Source organism: Sorex araneus, chromosome 1, assembly GCF_027595985.1.
Source record: "Sorex araneus isolate mSorAra2 chromosome 1, mSorAra2.pri, whole genome shotgun sequence".
Lineage (NCBI taxonomy): Eukaryota > Metazoa > Chordata > Mammalia > Eulipotyphla > Soricidae > Sorex > Sorex araneus.
In genome coordinates, this window is record NC_073302.1 from 94,192,442 (window position 1) to 94,218,764 (window position 26,323).

Sequence of the window (26,323 nt, forward strand, 5' to 3'; positions counted from 1 at the left end):
GTAAGCCCTGAGAATCGCTGGCTGTGGCCCCAAAGCAAACAAACAAAAATACTAGGAACAGTATGTGTGGGTGGGTGTGCCGTGAAAATCTCATCCACTGCTGGTGGGAACATTGACTGGTTCAATATATATGGAAAATAGTATGGAGGATTCTCAGTAAACTTATAATTGAACTGATATATGACCCAGCAATTCCACTTTTTGGTGTCTACTTCCAAGACACAAAAACAATTATTTAAAAGAATATGTGCACATCATTCTTCATTGCAGACTTAGTACATTAGCTAAACTATGGAATCAACTTAGGTGTCCAGCAACAAAGGAGTGGTTTATGATGGACATATTTACACAATGAAATGCTATGCAAATGAAATTGTGCAATTTGCTGCTACTTGGATGGAACTGGAAGATATTGAATCATGTGAAGTATGCCAGCAGAAGGAGGACAAACACAGGATAATCTCTCTTATCTGTGGTATTTAGAATAACTGGACAAGGGAATTCTATGTATTAATGTGGGGATGCCTAGATTTCACTTGATCCCAGAGTATCGAGAGGAGGACAGAGAAGGAAAGAAAACTACAGGAGGAAGTAAAAAGAGACGGGATATAAAGTAATGGGACAGGGTGGTATGGAGGAGTTATTTTGCTATATGTCCAAATCATAAAGTCAACAATTCTGGACACATGAAATCCAAGCTACAGCAACCAGACTTTAAATTGTGCCTGTCAAGGTGCAGGCTGAGTGGCAGGAGGGAACCTGGGGACTCTGGTGAAAGCAAATTAACATTGGTGGTTGGATTGGGCTAGAACATTGAATGTCTAAAACTCAACTCCGAATAACTTTGTAAATCATGGTGCTTTAACAAAAAAATTAAATAGAAAAAATTGTATTCATTAATCCAGTTTTTCCTCCATTCTCTAAAATAACTCTTTCACTGCATCTCTTTCCTTAAGGAAGAGTGTTGATTTATATGGTCTCTAGAAATTTTTTTAGGACTTATAGTTTTGCGATTCTTTTTATAGGAAACAGCTGACATTGCTCAGGGGCCATGACCACTGCAGGCGCTTAGGGCCCAGTGATCTTCAAAACTCACATGGGCCACAGATGAGGTCTAGCACCTGCGTCCTATCTCAAGCCCAAGTTTTGATCCTTTGCTCTCTGTTATGACATTTATGACATCAAAAATTAAAATGCCTAGAGAATCCTGCACTTTTCCCATCTGTCATTCTTTCTAGCTCCAGCCTAACCCAGACCAAACCTCCTTCTGGAGCATCACCAGGTGCAACCCTGGAGCCCTTGAGCACCATCCACGAAGGAGGGAAACAGACTACATGATCTGTATAGTGTTTGGGGAGCACCGCCATTTAATAATGTTAATCCCCTGACCCATGAGCAGGGGATGTGTCTCCATTTTCTCACCTCTTATTTCTTGAAGTAGTGTTTTGTAGTTTTCTTTCTATAGGTTCTTCACCTCTTTAGTTAAAATGGTTTTGAGGTCATTCATTTTCTGAGACACTATAGTGAGCATGATTATTTTTAATATATCTTTCTTCTCTTTCATTATTTATATCTAGAAAAGCCATGGACTTTTGAGTATTGATTTTGTAACCTGCCACTTTACTATATAAATCTATAATTTCTAGGAGACTTTAGCAGATTCTTTGATATTTTCTAATTTCTAAGTATATAATGTCATCTGCAAATATAGTATCATGTCATAATGTAAATATCTGGATACCCTTGATATCTTTTTGTTGCCTAACTGCTGTGGCAAGTACTTCCAGTACTATGTTGAATAGGAGTGGTGAGAGTGGGCTACCTTATCTTGTGCCTGATTGTAGGGGGATTATCTTTAGTTTTTCCCCACTGAGAATAATGCCTGTTGTGGGATTGTGATAGAAGCTTCTGCACCTCAAAGTAAATAGACACCAAGTTACAAACACAGTCCACAGATTGGGAAAAATTATTTATCCAATACCCATCTGGTAAAGGGTATATAAAATATGTAAGGCACTGGTAGAACTTTATAAGAAAAAGAATCATCCAACTCAATCAAAAACTGGGGAGAAGAAATGAACAGAAACTTTCTCAAGGAATAAATACAAGTGGCGTGGCCAAAAGACATATGAAAAAATGTTTTGTATCACTAATCATCAGGGAGATGCAAATCAAATCAACAATGAGATATCATCTCACATCACAAAGACTGTCACACATCAGAAAGAACAAGAACTACCAGTGCTGGAGTGGATGCAGGAAAAATGGACTTTCCTTCAGTGTTGGTGGCAAGGGCAACTGGTCCAGCCTTTTTGGAGAACAATATGGGCATTCCTCAAAATAAACTAGAAATTGAGCTTCCATACGACTCAGTTTCAGGGAATATATTCTGGGGGCCCAAAACACAGAGCAAAAATGTTATCTGCACTTCTATGTTTAGCGTAGCACTTTTTCACAATAACCAGAATCTGGAAACAATATGAGTGCCCAAGAACAGACGACTGGTTAAAGAAACTATGGTACATCTATACAATGGAATACTATGCAACTATTAGGAGAAATGAAGTAATGAAATTCGCTTATTAATGTATAGACATGTATGGATTCTTATAATGTATGGATATCATGCTGAGTGAAATGAGTCAGAGAAAGAGGGACAGACAGAATGATTGCACTCATTTGTGGAATATAAGAAAAAATAAAAATATGAGACTAATACCAAAGACAGTAGAAACAAGAGCCAAGAGGATTGGTCTATGGTTGGTAGCCTCAAGTGCTTAGAGGAGGGACAGTTGGGATAGAGAAAGTACTATTATAACAGACAGTTGGAAATAAATGATCACTCTGGATAAGGACTACTGGCTGAAAGTAGGTAAAGGAACAGTATGATAACCTCTCAGTATCTGCATTGCAAACCATAATGCCCATAAGTGGGGGGGAGGGAGGGAGAAGGAAGGGAGGGATGGAGGGAGGGAGGGGGAGAGAGGGAAAGAGAGGGAGAGAGAGAGAGGGAAGAGAGAGGGAGAGGGAGAGAGGGAAGAGAGAGGGAGAGAGGAAAGAGAGAGAGGATAGAAAGGGAGAGAGAAGAGAGAGAAGAGAGAGAGGAGGGAGAGAGGATAGAGAGGGAGAGAGAAGAGAGAGGAGAGAGAGGGGGAGAGAGAAGGGAGAGGGAAAAAGAGAGGGAGAGAAAAAGGAAGGAAGAGAATGAGAAGGAAGAGAGAGGAAAGAGAGGGAGAGGGAGAGAAGAGAAAGAGGAGGGAGAGAGGATAGAGAGAAGAGAGGGGAGAGAGAGGGGGAGATAGAGGAGAGAGAGGGTAGAGAGAGGGAGAGAGAGGGAGAGAGGAAAGAGAGAGAGGATAGAGAGGGAGAGGGGAGAGAGAGGAGAGAGGGGGAGAGAGAGGAAAAGAGAGGGAGAAAGGAGAGAGAGGGGAGAAAAGAGGGAGGAGGGAGAGAGAGGAAGGAGAGAGGAGAGAAAGAGTACCTGCCATAGAGATAGGCTTGAGGGAGGGTGGCAGGAGGGAAAGGGAGGACACTGATAATAGGAAATGTGCCGTGGTGAAGGGTTGGGTGTTGGGAAACTGTATGACTGAAACCCAATCATGAACAGCTTTGAAACTGTATCTCACGGTTATTTAATAAAAATTAAATAAATTTTAAAATTAAAATTAAAAACTAAAAATGTGCTGTGGGGTGACAGAGAGATAACACAGAGGGCAGGGTGTTTGCCCTACATGTAGCCAAGTTGAATTTGATTCCCAGCACCACATTTGGTCCCCCAGATGCTGCCTAGAGTTACCTCTGAGACCAGAGCCAGGAATAGGCCCTGAATTTTAAAAATTTTAAATTCATAGTGTCCAGAATTTTAAAAAATAAAAATAAAACAATAAAAATATTTTACTCTGAAAATTCAAGGGGAAAGTGTGCAGAAATAAGAAGTGAGGATCATAGCAGATGAAATTTACTAACATTTTATCTAGGATCAACCTTTTTATAACCTTTTATTTTTTTTAAAGAACAATATAAAATTAATCTAGAAGATATTAGAAAGAAAGTTATCAAAGAGACTTTATTGCATCTGGATGCAAAGAAGGAATGGGCCACACAGGTATGTTTCAGTTTTCTTAAAAACAAAACCAAACACTGCCTAATGTTTTTTATGGGGGGGACACATCTGGCAGGGCTCAAAATTATGTGCTGTTTATGTGCTGTGGGAGTAGTCCTAGCATTTCTTAGGGAACCACATGTTGTGCTAGGGATTGAGCTTGGATCAGCTGTTGTACGAGGCAAGATCTAAGTCCTGTCCTATACCTTTGACTCCTCCCCTAATTTTTCACATATTATAATAATGTATTAAGGACTTGAATTCTTAAGCTAGGCAATTACAGTTTAAATAGTAGTTTACAACAGCTGAATTTGTTACTTGAACTTTATGGGCTTCAGTTCTCAAATATCTCAAATATATAATGGCATTTACTTTAAAAACTAGTGTGAGGGGCAGGAGCAATGGTACAGTAAGTAAAGCATCTTCCTTGCACATGGTTGACCCGGGTTCAATCCCGGGAATTTCATATGGTCCTCTGAGCACCACCAGGAGTGATTTCTGAGTGCAGAGTCAGGAATAACTACTGAGCATCGCCAGATGTGGCCCACAAACCAAATAAATAAATTTTAAAAATCTAGTGTGAGAATTGAATAATAAAATTTCAGTAGCATAACACCTCACCAAGATTCAAATCCCAGTAAATTATCATCCAGTTTTTTTACAGTCCAAAAATCATTACTTCCACAAATTATTAATTAAAAGTTTCTAATGAATTTCTGAATAAAATACAGTTTGTCCAAAAAAGTACTTTACATATCCAAACTTAAGAGAACATGCTTTACATTGCTGGAGCTTTAAAAACTTAGCATATAAAACTTGGCATATAACTTGAGATGTAATTTCTAGTAAGCTATTTTCTAAATTCTCTCGTACAAAATATCTGACTCTCTAACTCCTAAATCCCCAATAGTATTACTTCTTCATCAGGAACACACCTTCTTCAGAATCAGAAATATCTAATCTTTTCTAAAGTTTTTTTTATTAAATTTCTGTTACTAGTGTTCTGCAAATAGGCAACTTCCCAACTGGTTCAGTTGATCTTTCAGGAACTAGAGAGATAGTATAGTGGGTGAGGAGCTTGCCTTGCATGCAGCTGACCCAAGTTCAACCTCCGGCACTGCATATGGTCCCCTGGGCACCTCCAGGACTGATCTTTGAGCACAGAGCCAGGAGTAACTCCTAAGCACAGTTAAGTGTGGCCTAAAAACAAACCAAAACAAGAAAATTGGTCTTTCACTGGTGTTTCTCCTATCCTATTACGTGACTAAAAGATGAGATATAGACAATTACATGATCTAAACTTAGTTAAGATGATAAAAATTACTGTTTAAATTTTAGTGAAGCAAGGTGGTTTTTATTTAATAAAACTTAGAAAAATGTGCAGGGTGAAAGATGGAAAGGAATATATGTTGAAGAGAGAACAAGAGCTTGAAAGAGAGAGGAAACAAGTAAGCAAAGACACATAGTAACAAGCAAGCAAGAGCGAGATGTGCTCTAGGGAGAACACGGGCTTGAAGAGCAAACCAAAAAATGCATGTTTCGCCAAATATACTTCAAGCAAGTATGTTCAATATACAATGATAAATGTTCCTAACACTTTGCATCTAAATCTCTCAGCATCCCTATAAGATAATCTCTTCCTAAGGAGAAAGAATAATGAGAAAAATTTGTGACTCTTCCATACAGAACCTGTAACACAATTGATCAGCACAGCTGATCAATTTAAAATGTCTTTGTGTGACTACCCTTAATCCTAACATTGTACAATTTCTTTTCACAGCATAACACTGAAAACCCTAATGAGAAAAATTTGTGACTCTTCCATACAGAACCTGTAGCACAATTGATCAGCACAGCTGATCAATTTAAAATGTCTTAGTGTGACTACCCTTAATCCTAACATTATACAATTTCTTTTCACAGCATAACACTGAAAACCCTAATGAGAAAAATTTGTGACTCTTCCATACAGAACCTGTAGCTGTGCTGATCAATTTAAAATGTCTTTGTGTGACTACCCTTAATCATAACATTATACAATTTCTTTTCACAGCATAACACTGAAAACCCTCATGTGTGAATTTTCTTCTTTTATTTAGTTATTCTCAACAAATAGTTAAACTTTTCTAATTCCCTGTTGTGAAGCCTTGGCTGCATACTGGAATTCCATGAAAGATTTGGCTACCCAGGCAGTCCTAGTCCCACCTAGAGATATGCTTAGGATGCTACCTGTGCTTTTGAACTTTTCAAACCATCCAGGAGATTCTAATGTGCAGCCAAAGTTGAAAACTACTGATTAATTGTGAGTTAATGAAGCAGAGCTAACTTTATTTATGAGCTACTTCCTACTTCTGTTCAAGTGAGGTTCTGTTTGAGCAACTTTGTAAACTTGATTGTTATTGGAATATGAAAATCCCTTGGACCTTGGAATGTAGGTAAACATTTAGTTACTTAGTATATTTAGAAAAAAGATAAGTCACAAAATTTTCAGCACAAAGACTAAAATAAATTTACCCTTGACACATTTAAAAGTTATTTCTAACCATGTTTTATAATATAAAAGACTTGTTTCAATTTATCTTCTTTTGGTTGTGTCCTTCAGTTACTGAATATTGAATTTTGTAACTAATAAAAAAATACTTCAGGCAAATAAGATTTGTAATCTATTAGTAGAACAGGAGCGATAGTGCAGTGGGTAGGGAGTTTGCCTTGCACGCAACTGACCCAAATTTGATTCCTCCGTCCCTCTCGGAGAGCTCAGCAAGTTACTGAGAGTATCCTGCCCGCACAGCAGAGCCTGGCAAGCGTCCGGTGGCATATTCAATATGCCAAAAACAGGAACGAGTCTCGCAATGGAGATGTTACAGGTGCCTGCTTGGGAAAATCGATGAACAACGGCACAACAGTGCCAGAGTGCTAATCTATTAGTAAAGTTCCAGTGGATGAATGATAAATATGTAAGTCACTGGAGAAAAGGTTTCATTTTATAAACCTATGGCAAAGTAAAGGTTTTTTTTATTTTCTTCATCTAAAATGCCCTTCTAAAAAAACCTGTACAGAAACAATGATGGGTCTCATTCCCCTGACCCTGAAAGAGCCTCTAATGCGGCACCGTTGGGAAGAATGAGTAAAGAGAGGCTGCTAAAATCTCAGGGCTAGGACAAATGGAGATGTTATTGGGCCTGCTCGAGCAAATTGATGATCAACGGGATGATAGTGCTAGTGACCCTAAAACCATTTACTATTAAACCTTAATATATGTTTATACATAGTTATTATTGACATAAAGAAATCTTTCTAATTATAAAGGAATCAGGGAGATAGATCAAAGGGCTAATGTGCATTCTTTGCATGGGGGGGGTCCTGGAATCAACTCCCAGTTCCGCATGTCCCCTCAAGCACCAATGAGTGACCCTTGAGCACAGAGAAAGAGTAACACCTCAACACTGCCAGATAAGGCCTTAAAAGAACAACAAAGAAGTAGTAATGTTTATTATTTTGTTTATGATAATTGTTTCTGGTCATAAATGTGAAAAATATTTGATTACCTAAGTTTTATTAACTTAATTGTGGAGCAGAAAATTGAATGACAGATTTCTTCATGACAATCAGATGCAGTAATATTAGAGGCCACATTGAATGGACAGTTATAATTCAGTTTTATAAACTGTCTGTATTAGACATCATAGATTAGCATAAGTAATATGGATCATTATTAAGAATATAATAGGATATAAAGAAAAAACAACTAGACCAAAAGCTCCTAGGTATGTTTCCAAAATGATTGTAAAACAGAATTTAAACAAATGATCAGAATAAATGATCAGAGTTGTGATCAGTTGATTGTTCATTAATTGCTGCTAAAATTGTGTATGTGACAACGCCTCATTTTATGAATATTTCTTTTAGAATGCTATAAAGTTAATTGACAAGAGCAGCTATCGAGAAATCTTGGAAAACTACTGGCTAAAGAAAGAGGTAAGAAGAATTTTCTTTTTTTTTTTAATTTTATTGAATCACCGTGAGATTGTTACAAGCTTTCATGTTTGGGTTACAATCTCACAATGGTCCAATATCTTGGGTATACTTCCCCCTTTCCCACCCTCCCCCTGCCTCTATGGCAGACAATATACCCCATTCTCTCTACTTTTGGGCATTATAGCTTGCAACACAGACACTGAGAGGTCATCATGTTTGGTCCATTATCTACATTCGGCATGCATCTCCCATCCAACTGGTTCCTCCAGCCATCATTTTCTTAGTGATCCCTTCTCTATTCCATCTGCCTTCTCCCCTCTGCTCATGAAGCAGTCTTCCAGCTATGGGGCAATCCTCCTGGCCCTTGTATCTACTGTCCATGGGTGTTAGCCTCATGTGATGTTATTTTATACTCCACAAATGAGTGCAGTCCCTCTATGTCTGTCCCTCTCTTTCTGACTCATTTCACTTAGCATGATACTCTCCATGTCTATTCATTTATAAGCAAATTTTATGACTTCATCTCTCCTAACAGCTGCATAGTATTCCATTGTGTAGATGTACCAATGTTTTTTTAACCAGTCATCTGTTTTAGGGCACTCGGGTTGTTTCCAGATTTTGGCTATTGTGAACAGTGCTGCAATGAATATACAGGTACAGATGTCATTTCTACTGTGCTTTTTTGCATCCTCAGGATATATTCCCAGGAGGGGTATTGCGGGCTCATATAGGAAACTCAATTTCTAGTTTTTGAAGGACTGTCCATATTGTTTTCCAGAAAGGCTGGACCAGTCAGCATTCCCACCAACAGTGAAGGAGCGTCTTTTTCCCTTTTCCCCCACATCCACGCCAGCACTGGTTGCTTTTGTTCTTTTGAATGTGTGCCAGTCTCTGTGGTGTGAGATGATATCTCATTGTTGTTTTGATTTGCATCTCCCTGATGACTAGCGATGTGGAGCATTTTTTTCATGTACCTTCTGGCTATTTGTATTTCTTTTTTGAGGAAACTTCTGTTTATTTCTCCTCCCCATTTTTTGATGGGGTTGGAGGTTTTTTTCTTATACAATTCTACTGGTGTCTTGTATATCCTGGATATTAATTCCTTATCAGATGGGTATTGGGTAAATATTCTTTCCCATTCTGTGGGCTCTTTCTGTATTTTGGTCACTGTTTCTTTTGAAGTGCAGAAGCTTCTTAGTTTGATGGAGTCCCATTTGTTTATGTTTGCTTCCACTTTCATGGTCAGTGCTGTTTCATCCTTAAAGGTGCTTTTAGCTTCAATGTCATGGAAAGTTCTGCCTACATTTTCTTCTATGAACGTTATGTTCATAGATTGGTGTCTGATATTGAGGTCTTTAATCCACTTTGATCTGACTTTTGTGCCTGGCATTAGACAGAGGTCAGAGTTCATTTTTTTGCAGGTAGCTACCCAGTTTTCCCAGCACCACTTGTTGAAGAGGCTCTCCTTGTTCCACTTTGCATTTCTTGCTCCTTTGTCAAAGATTAAGTGACCATATATTTGGGGGTCTGTGACAGAATAGTCAACTCTGTTCCATTGGTCTGCAGTTCTGTTTATATCCCAATACCATGCTTTCTTAATTACTACTGCTTTGTAGTTGAGTTTGAAGTTGGGGAAGGTGATGCCACCCATCTTTTTTCCAAGGATTGCTTTAGCTATTCGTGGGAGTTTATTGTTCCATATAAATTTTAGGAGTGTTTTGTCTATGTAAGAAGAATTTTCAAAGCATAATTCTTCCCCCCACCTATCACTACACACTCACTTTTCCACAGTGAGCTTTTGTTGTGTACAAAAGGTAGCATTGCAGCAGATCTGACGGGTTTCAGGTTCTTTTAGATGGCAACCGCCATCTCAGTGTCTCAGGTGTCTCAGGGTTACAGCCCTTTATCCCACACAAAGTCCACACAGATCTCTGAAATAACTCTAACAGAATCATCAGCAGCAGGAACAATCCCTGCAGCAATAGCAGCCACTACAATCACAACAACAATAGCCTCTGTACACAGTGCCCTGAGCTTTCATGTATCACTGTATTCCCTGCTCCCTGGATGCTTTTATCTTCTGATTGGTTATACCCTACACAAATGAGGCTTTGTGAAACTGACCAATCAGAATCCACACATGTAAATGATAGATTATGTGTCTGAACAAATGTATTTATGCATATAGATGAGAAACAATCAGAGGTCTTGATTATCTGGCCCCTCTCCTCACTTTCAGCCTAATAATGGGACTTACAAGTCTTTTTTTGATTTAATTTTTTATGAAGCTGTTCATAATAATGTTTATTACATTTAATATTCCAACACCAACCTCACTACCATTACACCTTCCCACCACCAATATTTCAATTTTCCCCACCACTACCCAAGCTTGCCACAATATCAGGCCCTAAATAATTTATTTTGTATTGCCTGTTATGTCACTGTCATCCCATTGCTCATCGATTTGTTGAAGCGGGCACCAGTAACATCTCTCATTGAGAGACTTATTGTTACTGTTTTTGGCATATTCAATACGCACGGGTAGCTTGCCAGGCTCTGCCGCGCGGGCTCAAAACTCTGGGCTCTCCGAGAGGGGTGGAGGAATTGAACACGGGTTGGCCTCGTGAAAGGCAAAAGCCCAACCGCTGTTCTATCATTCCAGCCCTCTCGGAGAGCCCGGCAAGCTACCGAGAATATGGAGCCCGCACGGCAGAGCCTGGCAAGCTACCCGTGCGTATTAGATATGCCAAAAAAAGTAACAATAAGTCTCTCAGTGAGAGACGTTACTGGTGCCTGCTCGAACAAATCGATGAGCAATGGGATGACAGTGACAGTGATTGCCTGTTATGAATAATCCACTAAAAATGATCAAAGTTTCCTTAGAAGAAAGTATGTGAAGATGATTGTATCTCAGCCTGGAGCCATTAAGTCCCTGTATAAGGGATTTACTAACAGGTTGTTACTGTTTGAGCCTTGTATGCTAACATATGTAAATATATAATATTATGTTTGTTATATACAATTATATATTACATAGTATATAAATATACTTATATATAAACATATTTTTAAAAAATTGAGATCAGTTGCCTTCTACTTTACACCCCATCCAATTGGTGTGCTACTCCTGGTATATCAGTGGTGCAGAGTATGAAATGTAGCATGGCCACAAATGTGGCCACGTGCTCCAGAAATCTAAAATTTTAAATGGAGTTAAATTTTTAACTGATGGTGATTTTGGGGTCTGGAGGCATGTCTGCAGCTTGTTGCTCTCTTCTGAGATTTATTTGTGAGTCTGGATCACGGCCATTAATCAGCTTATATGGTGCCAGAGCCAGCTCATGGGTGTGGCTGCAGGCTGTCAGAAGAACAAGGGGGTGGGGGGAGGTTGCCCACCCCCGACTCCGCGAGAGCCTGGAGGTTTTTGGTCACAAAACCCACATACCTGAGCTTTTCAGCAGATTCACTCATGGACGAGGCTTATCTGAGCCTGTGGAGATAGGCCGAGAGTATGGCAGCCACTGAGTTCTGGCACTTTACTGGGGCGCCCACTCTCCAAGCTGCCCTGGATATGAGCGTGGGTGGGGTTCAGAGGCATATCTTTACAAGTCTTCTTTGGAGTGTTGTTACAAAAGAGGCTAGACCCTACTTCCATAAGTTTTCATGTGATCTTTGCTTACTCTTTCCTGGAGGGAATGCTCTCATCTGTACCTGGTACCATGACTTCTTCATCATAATAGATATATCGGTCCTTGGGAACTTGGTATTGGAGCCAGCACCACACACAGGAACAGTCACTTGCGAGTGGACAAGATGTCCCTGTGTACTAGTTCCTACCTCTTATCTCAGCTTGGTCCCAGATTCTCTTTTACCCTTCAGGAAAGCATCCAGAAAGTCATAGAGCAGTGTGGTGCTTTAAACTCAGTAGTTTCTTCAGCTCTTTGTCTCGTTCTGCAGAAGTGCTCAGTTAAAGCTGTTTTGCAATGAGGAACTCCCTCATTTGATTCTTCACACTGATCCTTTTGTCTTACTCTCTTTTACTTGGAAAACTCATCTTTATTTTCTAGGCATCATTTTGTAACACTCTCGACCCACCAGGAAATCTAGCTTTCTCCTCAATGCTCTTGTTTCGTTGTAACTCATCCTAAAATATCTTGAAACCATCTATTTATGCATCTGTCTATTCACTGCAGTGATTTTCTTTTAAACTATTTACAAACTAATCTGTGGTCATTAAATTGTTGTTGAGTATGTCAGTGAGCATAGATATACTCAAGTACTCCAAAGGGGTAGGTAATCATGGGATATCTATAACTTAAAAAATGATACTTAACTCCCCACAAGAAATTTATTGCTCCCCTCAAAAGTCACCAAACTTCCATACTATTTCATGTAAAGCCGCCTGCTGACTACAAATTCTGACCTTTTCATAATGGGGACAAGTAGATTCCTCTCCCCTCCAGTAAAGCCCAGCAAATACCACAGCTTTGCAACACCTCCTCCAAATATCACAGTATTTACAGCCCAATGGAAGCACAGAAAATTTGTTGGAAAAGTTGCATAGAAACCTGCAACCTCAAGAAGCAAAAACAAGAACTCAGAAAGTTAAACCAGCACCAACCAGCTCAGTAAATTCTCAATGATTTTAATAACACCTTTGGAAGATGCAACAATAAATCATCAAAAATTGACTCTTATGGACCTATATTCTGATAATTCCATTAGCCATTTGTTGTAGCAAACAACATGAAGTAAATTTTTTGTGTGCCTGCTGAGGGGGCAGGCTTTGGGGTGGGGAGGAAACTGGGGACATGATGAGGAGGAATGTCCTGGGATTGGACTGGCACTGGAACATTGTATGCTTTAAATAACTGTACTGTAAACAGTTTTGTAAATCATAGTACTGTAATAAAAAACAAATAAAATAATGTTAAAGCCTATTGTCAACACTCTAAAGAGACCGAAGACTGTGTATATGCCTCCTAACTATGACAAGTCCTTAGGTCAAATGTTTCCAAATGTTCCATTAATTCCCTTTGTTTTCAACCTCTAACTGTAACTTCATCCTAATCTTTTGACATTTGAAAATTATGAAATTTTCCTTAAGAGATTTGTGGTTATAATCAAGCTGATTACCTCAAATGCTCCATCCTCTAGTTTTGTAGTCAACACTCATGAACTTAAATGATTTTACTAAATTATTTAAGGAATGTCAGTGCTTTTCTTTCAAACTCTAAGATACCAGCAATACTTGTCTTTTTATGACACTATTATTACTTTATATTTCTAATTATTTATTTATTAGTTTGTAATTTTGAGGGCAGAAGCCATTCTTTATTCACTTTCATATTCCTCAAATAAAGCACAGAATCTTACCTGTAGTAAGAATTAAGGGTTTGATAACTTAAATCCTATTAAATAAGGAGTTAATATTACTTATTGCTAGAAATATAGATGTGATAATATGCTGAATGCTTCAAGATTCCCAAATAAGCTTTATTAAATCTTAATTATAAATCAATGCTAATACAAATAAATGCTAATAATCTCCTTTTAAGTTCTCATCTAAGTCATATTTTGGCAACACTTGACAAGAGATACTGAATCAGAATCTGAGTTTGTTTCTTGTTTTATCATATTTCTTTAAGATACACAGTTTATTTCTCATTTATTTCTAGTTCTAAGCTATTTATTATTTTATAAATTTATTTTAAATTTATTTATTTCAGAAATAAACTGGTTCAATAGTTTATTTCTAGTTGTAAATTGTCTAGTTTATTTCTTATTCCCACCAGCCAACCACTTTCTATTTTACACTCTTTTATTTTATTTTTTGGACTTCTCCCCATAAGTACCTCTTAATCCAGAAGCTGCATGACTCATGCTGATTTGTTTGAGCAGAGAGGTTACTTGGGTACTAGCTAGTAAAAAATTCTTCTATAGATTCTTCTTATATTGAGCCTTTTTAAGATAAAATTTGCCAAAATATACTTTTTAAAGGCTGATGAGAACTCTAGAACAAGCAAATCTTCTTATATCTGATTGAATTCTATGATCAGAACCTAAAATTTTTGTTCATATTTGAGTTAGTCATATTTCTACAGTAAGTGTTAAGGTTGGTACTGTACTGGCCTGTAAGCCAATCACCAGACTTATTAGTACTCTCCCATTCCCTGAGTGCCTGTACCTTTCCTACTTCTCCCCACTTCTGCTTTGTATCTACCCACTTCAAAATAACTTTACACATGTGATTCCTTGTGCTTATAATCCACTTTTCTCATCTGCCTAAGGAATCCCTACTTGGCCTTCAAGGTCTGTGGTACACAGCATTTCTTAATGTTCCCCAGAAGATCTCCTATACACACCTGTCATTGTGAACTTTTTTCCCTTCCTATATTACCTTTCTTTAAAATTTTTATCACATAGGTCTCTGATTCCATCACTTTCTTTCCCTGTGAAATAAGGGACTACTAAAGGTTATTTTATCTTCTTACTTATTTGTTCTCTAAAGGTACTATAGTTTCTTGCACATAATAAACATACAGGTGAGTAAATGAGTGAAAAGTATTCCATCCACCTGATACTTCACATTCATAGAAAACATAATTTCATTATAGAGTCTAATAGAAAGGACTACTACTCTTTTTTAAATTTCATAATATTGTATTTTTTCCATTGTTACTAGTTTTCATTTATTTTTATAATCAACTTTAGATCCTTATTTAGCTATTAAATAGTGATAAATTATCCTCATGCTCTTATTTATTCCTACCTCTACTCATTTATAAACCCAGTGATGTTTTTTAAAGGATAGGAAAAGATAACTCCTGCCATTCTATTTTTAATTACCACCTAACTGTGCAAATAAATTATGCAAATAACCTTTCCTTCTTAGAAGGGCAGGACAAAGCACACTCAGTAATAATCCATACAGATTAGACCTTCCCTCAGGCGAATGTACTTTTATACGTTGAATTTCTTATGAAAGGCTAAAGGAACTATATCAGTAAGTACTAGTATCCTTTCTTTTCTGAGAACAGGTTGAAATTCACAGGAAAGAAGTTGGAGAATTAGAACATGTCATTCAGGAACTGGAGGAAGAAAATTTGGTGCTTCTTGACCAGCTATTCAACTGCAGACTTGTGGACCTCAGAGTACCCAGGTGAAAGTCATAAGTCATTAACATGTCTGAAAAGTATTCTGTTTCTTTATTTTTTTTTGAGAACTTTCTTTGTTCTTTGAATATGAAATAAAGCCCCCCAGCCATCAGGGAAAATAGGCACAAAAATAACTACTTAAAGATGGAAAGACGTGTGATATGCCAAGTTAGCACAGAAAAGAGAATGAGCAAGTTTGTGGTGGCTTCCTGGAGGTCTTCTGGGCTTCTGGTTATCTTGTGGACCATAGAAATATAAGTGTTTCCTTTAGTAGTTATTAAGTCTTAATTATGTCCCAGGTGAAAAATAACCTGATTTTCCAGACCACATTTTACTGCCCCAGAGAAATCAGCTAGGTACACGACTTTGTGTTTTAGGTTTAATTGCTTAGGACATTTTAGAAATTTGCACAAAGAGAAATTTGTAAACCTTCAGTCATCTGTTACATTTCTTGTTCAGAAAGATAACTGAGTAGATTCTTTAGTCAGAATCAGTTTTCAGAAAGATAAACTGAATTAAAAAAAAACACAGAAGATGTTAGAGCTATATTATTATGGTAACTGTCCTTTCTATCTTTTCGATGGGAATTTCTTCTTGTATAAAACTATTAGGGTAATGAGAAATACATATACACTCTTACCAGGAAAATATTTAAAAATTATTTTCTTATTTAGATTTTAAGTGTATTTTATCTAATAACTTTTACGATATTCCTTCTCCAAAGATCCCCCAAATTTTTCCCTTTGCTACTTCACACTTCATAGCATTTGACACTATACATTAGAAGAGGCAAATGTCAGCCAAAGTATGACGTAGGCACTCCCGTGTGACAAGGCTGTCAAATGGGCCCAATGCCTACAAATTCATCTACCTCTAATCTAGTGTAATAACATTTAAAAACATTTTCTGCATCAGTAAATTTCAAATATCACTGTTCTATCATGATAGAAAAGTGACACTAAACTATTAGGTGAAAAACTATCTTTATGAAGGTTGCTGCTAGTAAGGTTGCTGCTAGTAAGACCTAGGAAGTGCAAAATTCTAGAGCCTCAAGCATGTCCTCCTGTGACCCATAGCTGTACGTGAAACTAACCTTTACTGAGTTGCCTTTAGAAGGATTTGCAGAAATGACTGATATATTTGATTACAGTACTTGTTGCAAAGATCTGCCATGGCAAACACACAACTCCTAAGTCAAGCATGCGAGTAAAAGCCATCAGCAGGTGATATCCTAGGTCCCTGCTACTTGCTGTCTGATTTTTCTGCTGCTCTCTGAAATCCATTTTTCTCAGACCCTTATCACCTGAATCACTCTAGTTCATCAGAACCAACCCATTCTCATTCCTGGGACACTTGAGTTTCTTAGTCCTTTATTTGTGACTGTGTTTCTGTCCCCTAGGCCCTTCCTTGTAAAACAGTCTCTGGTTTTTCAAGTTCAAATTTTAGCCTCTAGGAAATCTTCTATAATTTCCTCTGGCCAAATGAGTCCATAGGCATTTCCTAAGGCCAAGTTACTGTCTTCCACAAAGCACTGCTCACATTGCTGATGACCCCTCCTAAAAACAATCCATCGGGCCTTCTGCTTCTCAAGGCCAGAAACTGTACCTCATTTTTTCATTTTTCTGACTCTAGCAGAAAAATAGACACTGGTAAACACGACAACATTTGTTGACTGATCCTACATTTCTTCTTTATTCTTTTAGACGTCTCTATCTTACCCAAGCAGCTGGACAACCAGCAGAACCTGAAGAAATGCATTTGGAGTCACAAGAAACACACTCAGGTATTTATTTAATAGTGCAAGGCTTTTCAATTTAACAAACATTGCACGTCACATTCAAAAAGGGATGAATCCATAACAACCCCTCGATAATTCTCTTCTTGTGGTGCTTGTACTAACCTATGTCCTTTCTCTCCTCCTATTTTCAAATCAAAGTAATCCTATCACACAGTAAATTAAGTAAATATTATAAGAAAAGAATAGAAGATTGTCTGAACTCTGTGGTTTGAGTTTCAATTTAATTAACCAAGATATCAACATATCCATGGGTTCCCATATGATTACTATAACTTCTCAGTTAACAGAAGAGAACAGAACTTAGCATTTCTAAACATGACACTCTTCTAAAGCTGATTTAGTGTATAGATGCTACATCTCAGATTCTCAAATATATCTTATCTTCTCTAGGAGATTCTCAATTCTTTTTCAAGTAAAAAGTGTGATAAAGTATTATTTTTATCTCTTCAAAATATTTACATAATTAATTTCTTTGCATTCATCCCAGAAGTGAAACCTGAAAAAGATAAACACATAACGAGCTCACCAGTTGACAGCTCTGATGTAAGTGTTAGTCATGAGGAAATTATCAGAGATGCCCAGCATCTGAAGAAAGATGAAGTGGAGAGCTCTGATACAGAGTTTGAAATATCTAATATAAAATTACTATTATATGAGGATGAGCAAGATTTCAAGGTAAGATTCATGACAAAGTAACTTTGACTGTTTATACCTTTCTATTTATTAATGAAGAAATCAACCTAAATCATGGATATTAAACTATTTGTAACTGTTAGTAAAATTTTCTCACCCTTCATATATCTTTGTTGGTACTACTTTCACTCCTAGTTTTGCCAATTAGCTGCACCTATAGACCTCCATTTTAGAACATGTGTGGACTAACAATTTACCTCAATATTAGTGACTTATAACAATAATAATTTACTCTTATTCTAAGACTCTGTTTGTTAGGAATTTGGTATAGGCTCCTAAGGAGAGTCCTTTTTTAGGTTTGGGTCAGTTGCAACCGTACTGGCTGGGACTGCAGTCATGGGGTAGCAAGGTCCCCTCCCAAAGTGACTCATATGTCTCTCAAGGTGAGGCTGCCTAAGCTGGGCTCTCTCTTGTTCCTTACCTGGGCCTCCTTACAGGGCACCTCTGTTGCCTCTTTGCTCTGGTTTCTTGCTTCTCCTGAGCAAACAGCCCAGAGACCAAGATGAAAACTGCAACAGTTTATATAAATTTTGCACTATTACTTCTGTCATGGGCTGGAGCAATAGTGCAGCGGGTAGGGCGTTTGCTTTGACTCGGCCGGCCGGGGTTCGATTCCTCGGCCCCTCTCGGAGAGCCCGGCAAGATACTGAGCGTATCTCGCGAGCAAGGCAGAGCCTGGCAAGCTACCCATGGCGTATTCACTATGCCAAAAACAGTAACAGGTCTCAAAAGAGGAACTTGTGGCTGGAGGAGGTTTCCAAGAAAAAAAATTACGTGGGGGTAGTCTAGGATTTCTAATCAATTAGACTTCTAGTTCTGTTTGTTGATGTCTTAAGCTGTATAGTTATAATGTGATAAGTTTTACCTGTACAGTAAAATGTCCTTTGAATTGTATAAATTCAGGGAAAATGTACTCAATACTAGATTATTTATAGTCAAAGTGCTATTTGTCAATCTTTCCCCTTTTCTCTTAAATGATATAGAAAACTCAGCTGTAGCTCTCTCCTGAGCAGCAGGGGGCTCTGTATCACAACAACATTTCCACCCTCCAGACTTGAGCGCTTCCCAGTCCTGCCTCGCCTTTGGGCGAGCAGCTGCACAGCCTCCCTCAAGAGGCGTCTCTCAGAGGCTATCTTCCCTCCCACTTCTCATGGGAGGAAAGTTATGAATGACTTTTTAAATCTACATAGTAGCTGTTGTATTTCATGTGTCATACATTTTTTAGGAAAATTAGGAGGGCAATGAAATCTGTAAGATAAAGGCCAACAATAAAAGTAAAGACACAAATCTCCCTGATTTGTTGTAGTTGGAAACTTGCTGAATAACTTTCTGTTCCTTCCCATGTGTCCTTCACAGGATTATGTAAACCTGGGTCCCTTGGCAGTGAAGCTGATGAGAGTGGAGAGCAAGAAAATGCCCATAAAATTTCAAGATAAGCAATGTCCTGTCAGATTCTCTGAAGACGTTAAGACCCCTGAAAACCTGATCTCATATAAAATAATGAAGTCTTTTCTTGAAGATTGAAAGTTGTAAAGTGAAAACACCTTTTTCTTAAAAAGGTTTTTTTGAGAAGTGAAATATGTCAGTTGCCCATTGAATATACTCTTCTAACCCTGTCAACAAGTTGCTATTTCTAAGGGTTCTAATTACATTTAAAGTCAAATTCCAGGTATTCAACTATTTATTTACCCGCATGGCACCTGAGTGACAAAAATTAAAGTACATTTTTCTGTATGTTAGTATTATGAAATATGACAAGTGAACTCAGTATAGTCTGAGCTTCCTTATCACTTAAAAATTCACTGATGCACCAATTATTTCAGTATGAACTGATTCAATTAGAAATTGTTCTAAGAAAAAAATGTATATATTTGCACAGCACTGACTACATCTTTCCCTCTGAAGGTGTTGAATGATAGCCAGACTACAAATCAAGACTCTCTCCCCTAACCTTACACTATAATGAATTTCAGACATTTTAGAAGCAAATAAATGAGCAGTGGTCATTTGCTTTGTATGACAGTGATTGTTTTCCCATTATAAAACTGCTGAGTCTTGGTCAGAGTTCAGTACCACATCTTTCTAGTGATGCCTCGGGCAAAGAACACTGAAACTATGTCTGAATTTGTCGTCAATATTTCCTTTTTGTTTTATTAAGACATCATAATTTTCAGTAATATTGAAGTCATTTATTTGTAATTACAACATAGCAATTTAATCCCTCCACCAGTGGTTGGATCAACTCCCTTTTCACCTCATTCCCCTAGCACTCTCTGTCTCTGAGCCATTTTCACTGGTGCAAGGTGATATCTTATTGTCATTTTGATTTGTATTTCTCTGATAGTCAGCGACAGTGAACACTTCATGTCTGTTGGTCATTTTTATGTCATTTTAAGGAATTGTCTGTTCGTATTTTCCTTTTTTTTTTGTTGAGGTTGTTTGTTTGCTTTTTATTGTTGTTGTCTTGCCTTATTTAAGAGTGTCTGATGTATAGTGCACAAATATTTTCTCCCAATCAGTAGGGTGTGTTTTTGTTTTAGGCCATCCACATAGTAGCATCTTTTCCTACAGTTGCATAATATTCTGTTATATATAGCACTGTAGCACTGTCTTCCCATTGTTCATCAATTTGCTCGAGAGGGCACCAGTAACATTTCTGTTGTGAGACTTGTTATTACTATTTTTGGCATATTGAATATGCCACGGGTAGCTTGCCAGGCTCTGACGTACGAGCAGGATACTCTCGGTAGCTTACCGGGCTCTCCAAGAGGGACAGAGGAATTAAACCCGGGTCGGCCGTGGGCAAGGCAAACACCCTACCCACTATGCTATCGCTCCAATCCATTCTATTATATATAAATACCACAACTTCTTACTCTGTATTTGGACATTTGTTTTGTTTCCATATCTTAACTATTGATAAGTGCTGCAAAGAATATAATTGTGCATTTATGCTTTGAATTAACATTTCTCGAAGTGTAGGAGAAGACAAGGAGTGGTATTTCTGGGTTTTCAGAGAAGTCCACTGTTCTCTGAAAAATCTCATATTGCTTTCCATAGACTGAACCAGACAACATTCCCACCAACAGTGAATAAGGGATACTTTCTCACTATATCCCTGTCAATACTGATTGTTTCTATTTTTTCATAAATGTCATTCTCAGTGGTGTCTTATTGTTTTGATCTGCATTTCCTAATAAGTGACAATGAACACTTTTTCATATGCCTAGTAGTAAACTGTATGTCTTCTTTGTGGAAAATGTCTGTTTATCTCATCTCTCCATTTTTGGATGGGGTTATTAGATTTTTTGGTTGAGCTTTGTGAGTGTTTGATAAGTCTCAATATTAGCAATTTTGTGCAAATATTTTCACCCATCCAGTCACATATCTTTATTTTCATTTTTGTTTCTTTTGCATACAAAAACTTTTTAATTTGATGTAGTCTCACTTGCTTTTGTTTTTGTTGTACTTGCCTCTGATTTCAGATCTTTGAAAACATCAATCCCAGCACCATTTTTCAAACAGACTTTCCTTGCTCCACTCTTTTGTTGTAGATTAACTGACCAAACTATCCATAAATCTGAGGGTTGATCTCATGACTCAATTCTGGTCCATTGGTCTGTGAATCTGTCTTTGTTTTAGCACCATACGGTTTTGATTACTTTAGCTCATTAATACAATTCATGTCAGGAAATGCAGTATCTTCCATAGTTTTTTCCACTTTAGAATTGCTTTTGACTATTTGGGGAATTTTGTGGTTTCAGACCAATTTAAGTAAAATTTGTCCCAATTCCTTGAAGAATTATTGGAATTTTAATAGGAACTGCATAGAATCTGCATCTTGTTTTGGATAGGAAAGTCATTTTGACAATATTGATTCTTCCAGTTCATGAACATAGACTATTTTTCACTTCTGAGTATTCTCTCTCTTTTTTATTTTTAGTAATACTTTTAATTGTTCCTCCGTCCCTCTTGGAGAGCCCGGCAAGCTACCGAGAGTTTGTGGCCTCACGGCAGAGCCTGACAAGCTACCCGTGGCATATTGGATATGCCAAAAACAGTAACAATAAGTCTCACAATGAGAGACGTTACTGGTGCCCGCTCAAACAAATCAATGAGCAACGGGATGACAGTGACAGTGACAGTGATAGTGTAAGTCTTTCACCTCCTTTGTTAAATCGATTCTAAGTACTTGATGTTTTGGGACACTGTTTTGAAAGGTTTTGTTCATTATTTGCATACAGAAATGCTACACACTTTTGGGTGTTAATTTTGTAGCTTGTGACTTTGCAGTTTTGGTTTATTGTTTCTAAGAGTTTGGGGTTTTTTTTTAAGTATATTATTAAGTTATTTACAAATAGTGATAGTGTAACTTCCTTTCCAATTTGGATCCCTTTGGTTTCTCTTAGTTGTCTTATTGCTGTGGCAAGGACTTCCCAAACTCTATTGTGTGAGAATGGAGAAGTAGACACCCGCGTCTGTGCCTGACCTTGGGAAAGGGTCTGTGTCTTTCACAACATTGAGTAGGACGTTGGCTGTGGGTTTACAGTAGATGGCGGCAGGTTTATTATAGATCACTGTTACTATTATGTTTTTTCTATCCTTCATTTGTTGAAGTTTTAAGCAGGAATGGGTGTTGAATTTTGTTTTCTAATGAAGGCAGGCTGGGGTTGGGAGGTGGGGGGGTGACAGGAAGGAAATGGGGGACACTGGTGCTGGGAAATGCACACTGGTGGAAGGACGGATGCTGGAGAACTGTACGACTGAACCCTAATCATGAGCAGCTTTGTAAGGGTCTATCTCACAGTGATTCAATTAAAAAATATAAATAAAAACACAAACCTTATGAAATAAGTTTCCAAAAAGCAGCTTGTCTACTCCATTCTGGGGTTCATCCCAATTAGGGTTGCATAAGTTATTTCCTTTATGGGATGCTCTATTCTATCTTCTCTGGCATTATTTGCTAAATAAAATGGTTTACTTCACAGAGAAAATTCACTTTATCATTGATTTAAAAAAAATCTTTATTTTTCCTTTCACTTATATTATGTATTGCATTAATTTATTTGTTAATTGGCATTTTTGCATCTCTAGTATGAAACCCTCTTGATCATGGTATATGATCCACTTTACTTAATGTTGGGTTCAGTTCTCTAATGTTTTGTGGAGGATATTTGCATCAATGTTCAACAGGGATATCAGTATAATTTTATTTTTTAATAATGTCTTTTGAGTTTTGGAATTAGAATATTATTGGCTTCATAAAAGTTTTAAGAAAAAACTCCTGTTTCTTTAATATTTTAGAACTTGAGGTATTTGGGTGCTGTCTTTGAAGTTTTGGTAGAACTTAATAGTGAATGTGTCTGAACCAAGGATTTTGATCTTTGTGTTTAATTACTGTTTAAATTTTCTTACTTGTGATTGATTAAGGTTTTATACTTTCCCCTGATTTGATCTTGGGATTCTGTATGATTCTAATAATTGACCCATTTATCTCATGATTTTAAGTTTGAAGTTTTTCATAGTACCAATCTTCTATATTTCTGAAATGTCTGAAATTTTTATTAATCCCTTACTTCTACTAACTTTGGGATTCATTTGTTGTTCTTTTGCCAGTTTCTCAAACTGTGAATTTAGGTCGTTGATTTGATATTTTACCCTTTTTTCTGACATGTAACTGTGTTGCTGTGATTTTTATGATATCACATTGGTTCTCATAGTTTGTTTTTATTCTTATTTGCTTCAAGGTGTCTTTATTTTTTCTTTGATTTCCTCTTTGATCCAGTAGTTAACAAAATGTTGGTCTGATACCAGTATGGCCATTCCCAGCTTCATTGGTCTGCCATGAGCATGTCTGATTGTTTTCCAGACTTTCCCTGTGGGCCTGTGCTGATCAGGACAGTTTATCATCAAGTGTGTCTCCTGTAAACAGCAGAAGGTTGTATTTTGTTTCCTGATGCTCCCAGCCTCTCTCTGCTGCTTTATGGAAGAGTTCTGTGCATTGAAATGTAGGCAAATTACTGGCATGAAGAAATTCGTTTCCATGTATCTGTTAGAAGTTGGCTGCTTATGCCAATTGATTTTTGCTTTTCATGTGTGCCCATTCAGTGTCCTTGCCAGAGCTGGTTTAGATTCTAAATATAACGCCAAGCTTCTCTGTCTGAGAATATTTTTTTCATACCTAATGACTTCATTTTGGTTGTTATTATCATTGTAGGCACTGTGGTTTACAAACTGTTATTAGTAGAATTTCACACATAACCTCTTAGAGCACCACACCCTCCACTCAATTGTCTGCTTCCCTGCACCAATGTTCCAGGGCTCCTCCCCCACCCCCTCCCTGAGGTAAGCTTCCCACTAAAGACCAGTAAGTCTGCTCGGTGGATGATTCTTGACTGGAGTCTCGAGAGAATATTTTGTATATGTCATTCAATTCTCTTCTTGCTTGTGGAGTTTCATTAGAGAAATTAGTTTTTTTTTCCTTGCATGTGAGGTTTTGCCTGTCTCAGAGCTTTTAAAGAGTCAGTCTGTCTTTAGTCCTAGCCATTTTAGTTCCAGAATGTCTTGGTGTTTTGGGGTTTACTTTGGTTGGTGGTCTCTGTGCCCCTTGGATCCCTGCTTCCGTCTTCCTCTTCAGATTGGTGAAGTTCTTGCCTATGATTTCTTCAACTATTACTTTTTCCCTTCTCCTTTCTTCTCTTTTGGAATACCTATGATTATGAGGTTCCTCCTGGTACTGTCAGAATTATTTCTTATTTTGCTTTTTCTCATTCTCTTTACCTCTTCCTCATTAGTGTATCATTTATTGTATCTTTGGGTGAACTTATTTGCCTCTCAGCTTCTTCCATACTACTGAGATTGCTCCTATATTCTCTCCTTTTGTTTGAATGAATTGCTTTGTTTTTTTCCTCAGACTCTCTTCTGCTTCTCTGTTCAAGTGTCATTTTTAGGGGACAGAAAGATGGTTAGAGTGAGTAGGGCACTTTTCTTGCACATGGCCAACCCAGGTTTGATCCCTGGCATCCCATAGAGCCCCCAAGTACCACCTATAGTGATCCCTGAGCACAGCACCCTCCCCCCCAAAGTCATTCTCAGATCATTGAAGATTTATATGATAGATTATAAGCTTCAGATAAATTATAAAGACAAATTATGAAGATGTCACTAGGGAATCTTCCTGAGTTTTTGTTGTCCTCTGTGGACACAATTAATTGAGTTCTTTGGTTTTCCCATTGCCCTGGGGCTATGTTCACAGTGGGTGGGTACCCGTGGTTTCATTATTTTATGTCGGTTTGTTTTGTGAAGCAGCAAGTGTTTTAACTTAGAAAACGAGGTATGTACACTGGAAAGGAATGTGCATGTCGCTTACAAGAATGGAGATCCTATAAATGTCTCAAGTCTAGTTCTTCCACTTCTTCCTTTACTGCCTATGTTTCCTTACTGATCCTCTGTCTGGTGGTATTAAAATCGATTACTACTGTTGTGTTGCTGTCAATATTTTTTCATCAGGCCTCATAGTAAGCATAACATGATGGCCCTAATTGTGCATATGTGTAAATGAATGATGCCTTCTTGATACTTTCTTTGATTATTTGACCATCACTATCTTTTGTTACTTTTTTTCAGTTTGAAGTCTATTTCATCTGATATAAATGTGGCAGTTCTTTTTTTTTTGCTTTTTGGGTCACACCTGGCGATGCACAGGGGTTACTTCTGGCTCTGCACTCAGGAATCACTCCTGGCGGTGCTCAGGGGACCATATGGGATGCTGGGAGTCGAACCCCGGTCCGCCGCGTGCAAAGCCAACGCCCTACCCGCTGTGCTATTGCTCCAGCCCCTAAATGTGGCAGTTCTTACCTTTTATAATAGACTGGAGCAATAGTCATGGCGGATAGGGCACTTGCCTTGCATGCAGCCAACCCAAGTTTCATCAATGCATCCTATCTGGTTCCCTGATCCTCTCAGGAGTAATCCCAGAGTGCAGAGACAGGAGTAAACCCTGAACACTGCCATGTTTGGCCCAAAAACCAAACAAATAAACTCCAAGATGGAAACCTTAAGGGAAAAAAATAAATAGACTTTGCCTAGATGATGGTTCTCTAGCATTTTACCTTGAGCTTGTGTTTCATGATGGTTCAAATGTGTGTATATATTCTTTTTTAGTTTTTTTGTCACACCGAGCAGAGCTCGGGACTTACTCTTGGCTCTGCACTCAGAGATCACTCCTGGCAGGGTTTATCTGCTTCTGTAAATCAGTTGCTTGTTCTGCCATACTTTTTTTAGTTTTCTAATACATTTTTCAGTTCAGCCTAGTAATTAGCATTTTCAATTCTTCACTGGGAGAGTTGAGAGCTCTTGTGTGCTTGGAGCCCTTCCCAATTTTTTTAATACTGTCCACTAGTACAGGTGAGTTACTTCACATCTTCATTTTGTCTGGTGTGAATTGGTAGGATTACTTCTTGCCGTGGCTGGGACCGCTGCTCTATGCTGCCTCCTCCTAAGGCCTGGCGGGATGGTGTACTTGTTTGATTGTGTACAAGGTACAGTTGCTGAGCTGAAATACTGAATCCCAACAAGCTAAAGAATGCAGGT

At 37.9% G+C, this 26,323-nt stretch overlaps 1 protein-coding gene across 1 annotated transcript in view; it reads left to right on the forward strand.

Moving 5' to 3' along the window:
• CCDC83 (coiled-coil domain containing 83) overlaps nt 1–19,255 on the forward strand; it is a 43,908-nt gene extending 24,653 nt beyond the window's left edge. Inside the window, exons 5-10 of the mRNA XM_004612972.2 lie at nt 4,014–4,105; nt 8,012–8,080; nt 15,124–15,245; nt 16,944–17,023; nt 17,526–17,713; nt 19,088–19,255. Of these exons, the coding sequence (XP_004613029.1) occupies nt 4,014–4,105; nt 8,012–8,080; nt 15,124–15,245; nt 16,944–17,023; nt 17,526–17,713; nt 19,088–19,255 (719 nt within the window). The remainder of the gene's footprint in view (nt 1–4,013; nt 4,106–8,011; nt 8,081–15,123; nt 15,246–16,943; nt 17,024–17,525; nt 17,714–19,087) is intronic.
• The last annotated feature ends 7,068 nt before the right edge of the window (nt 19,256–26,323 follow it).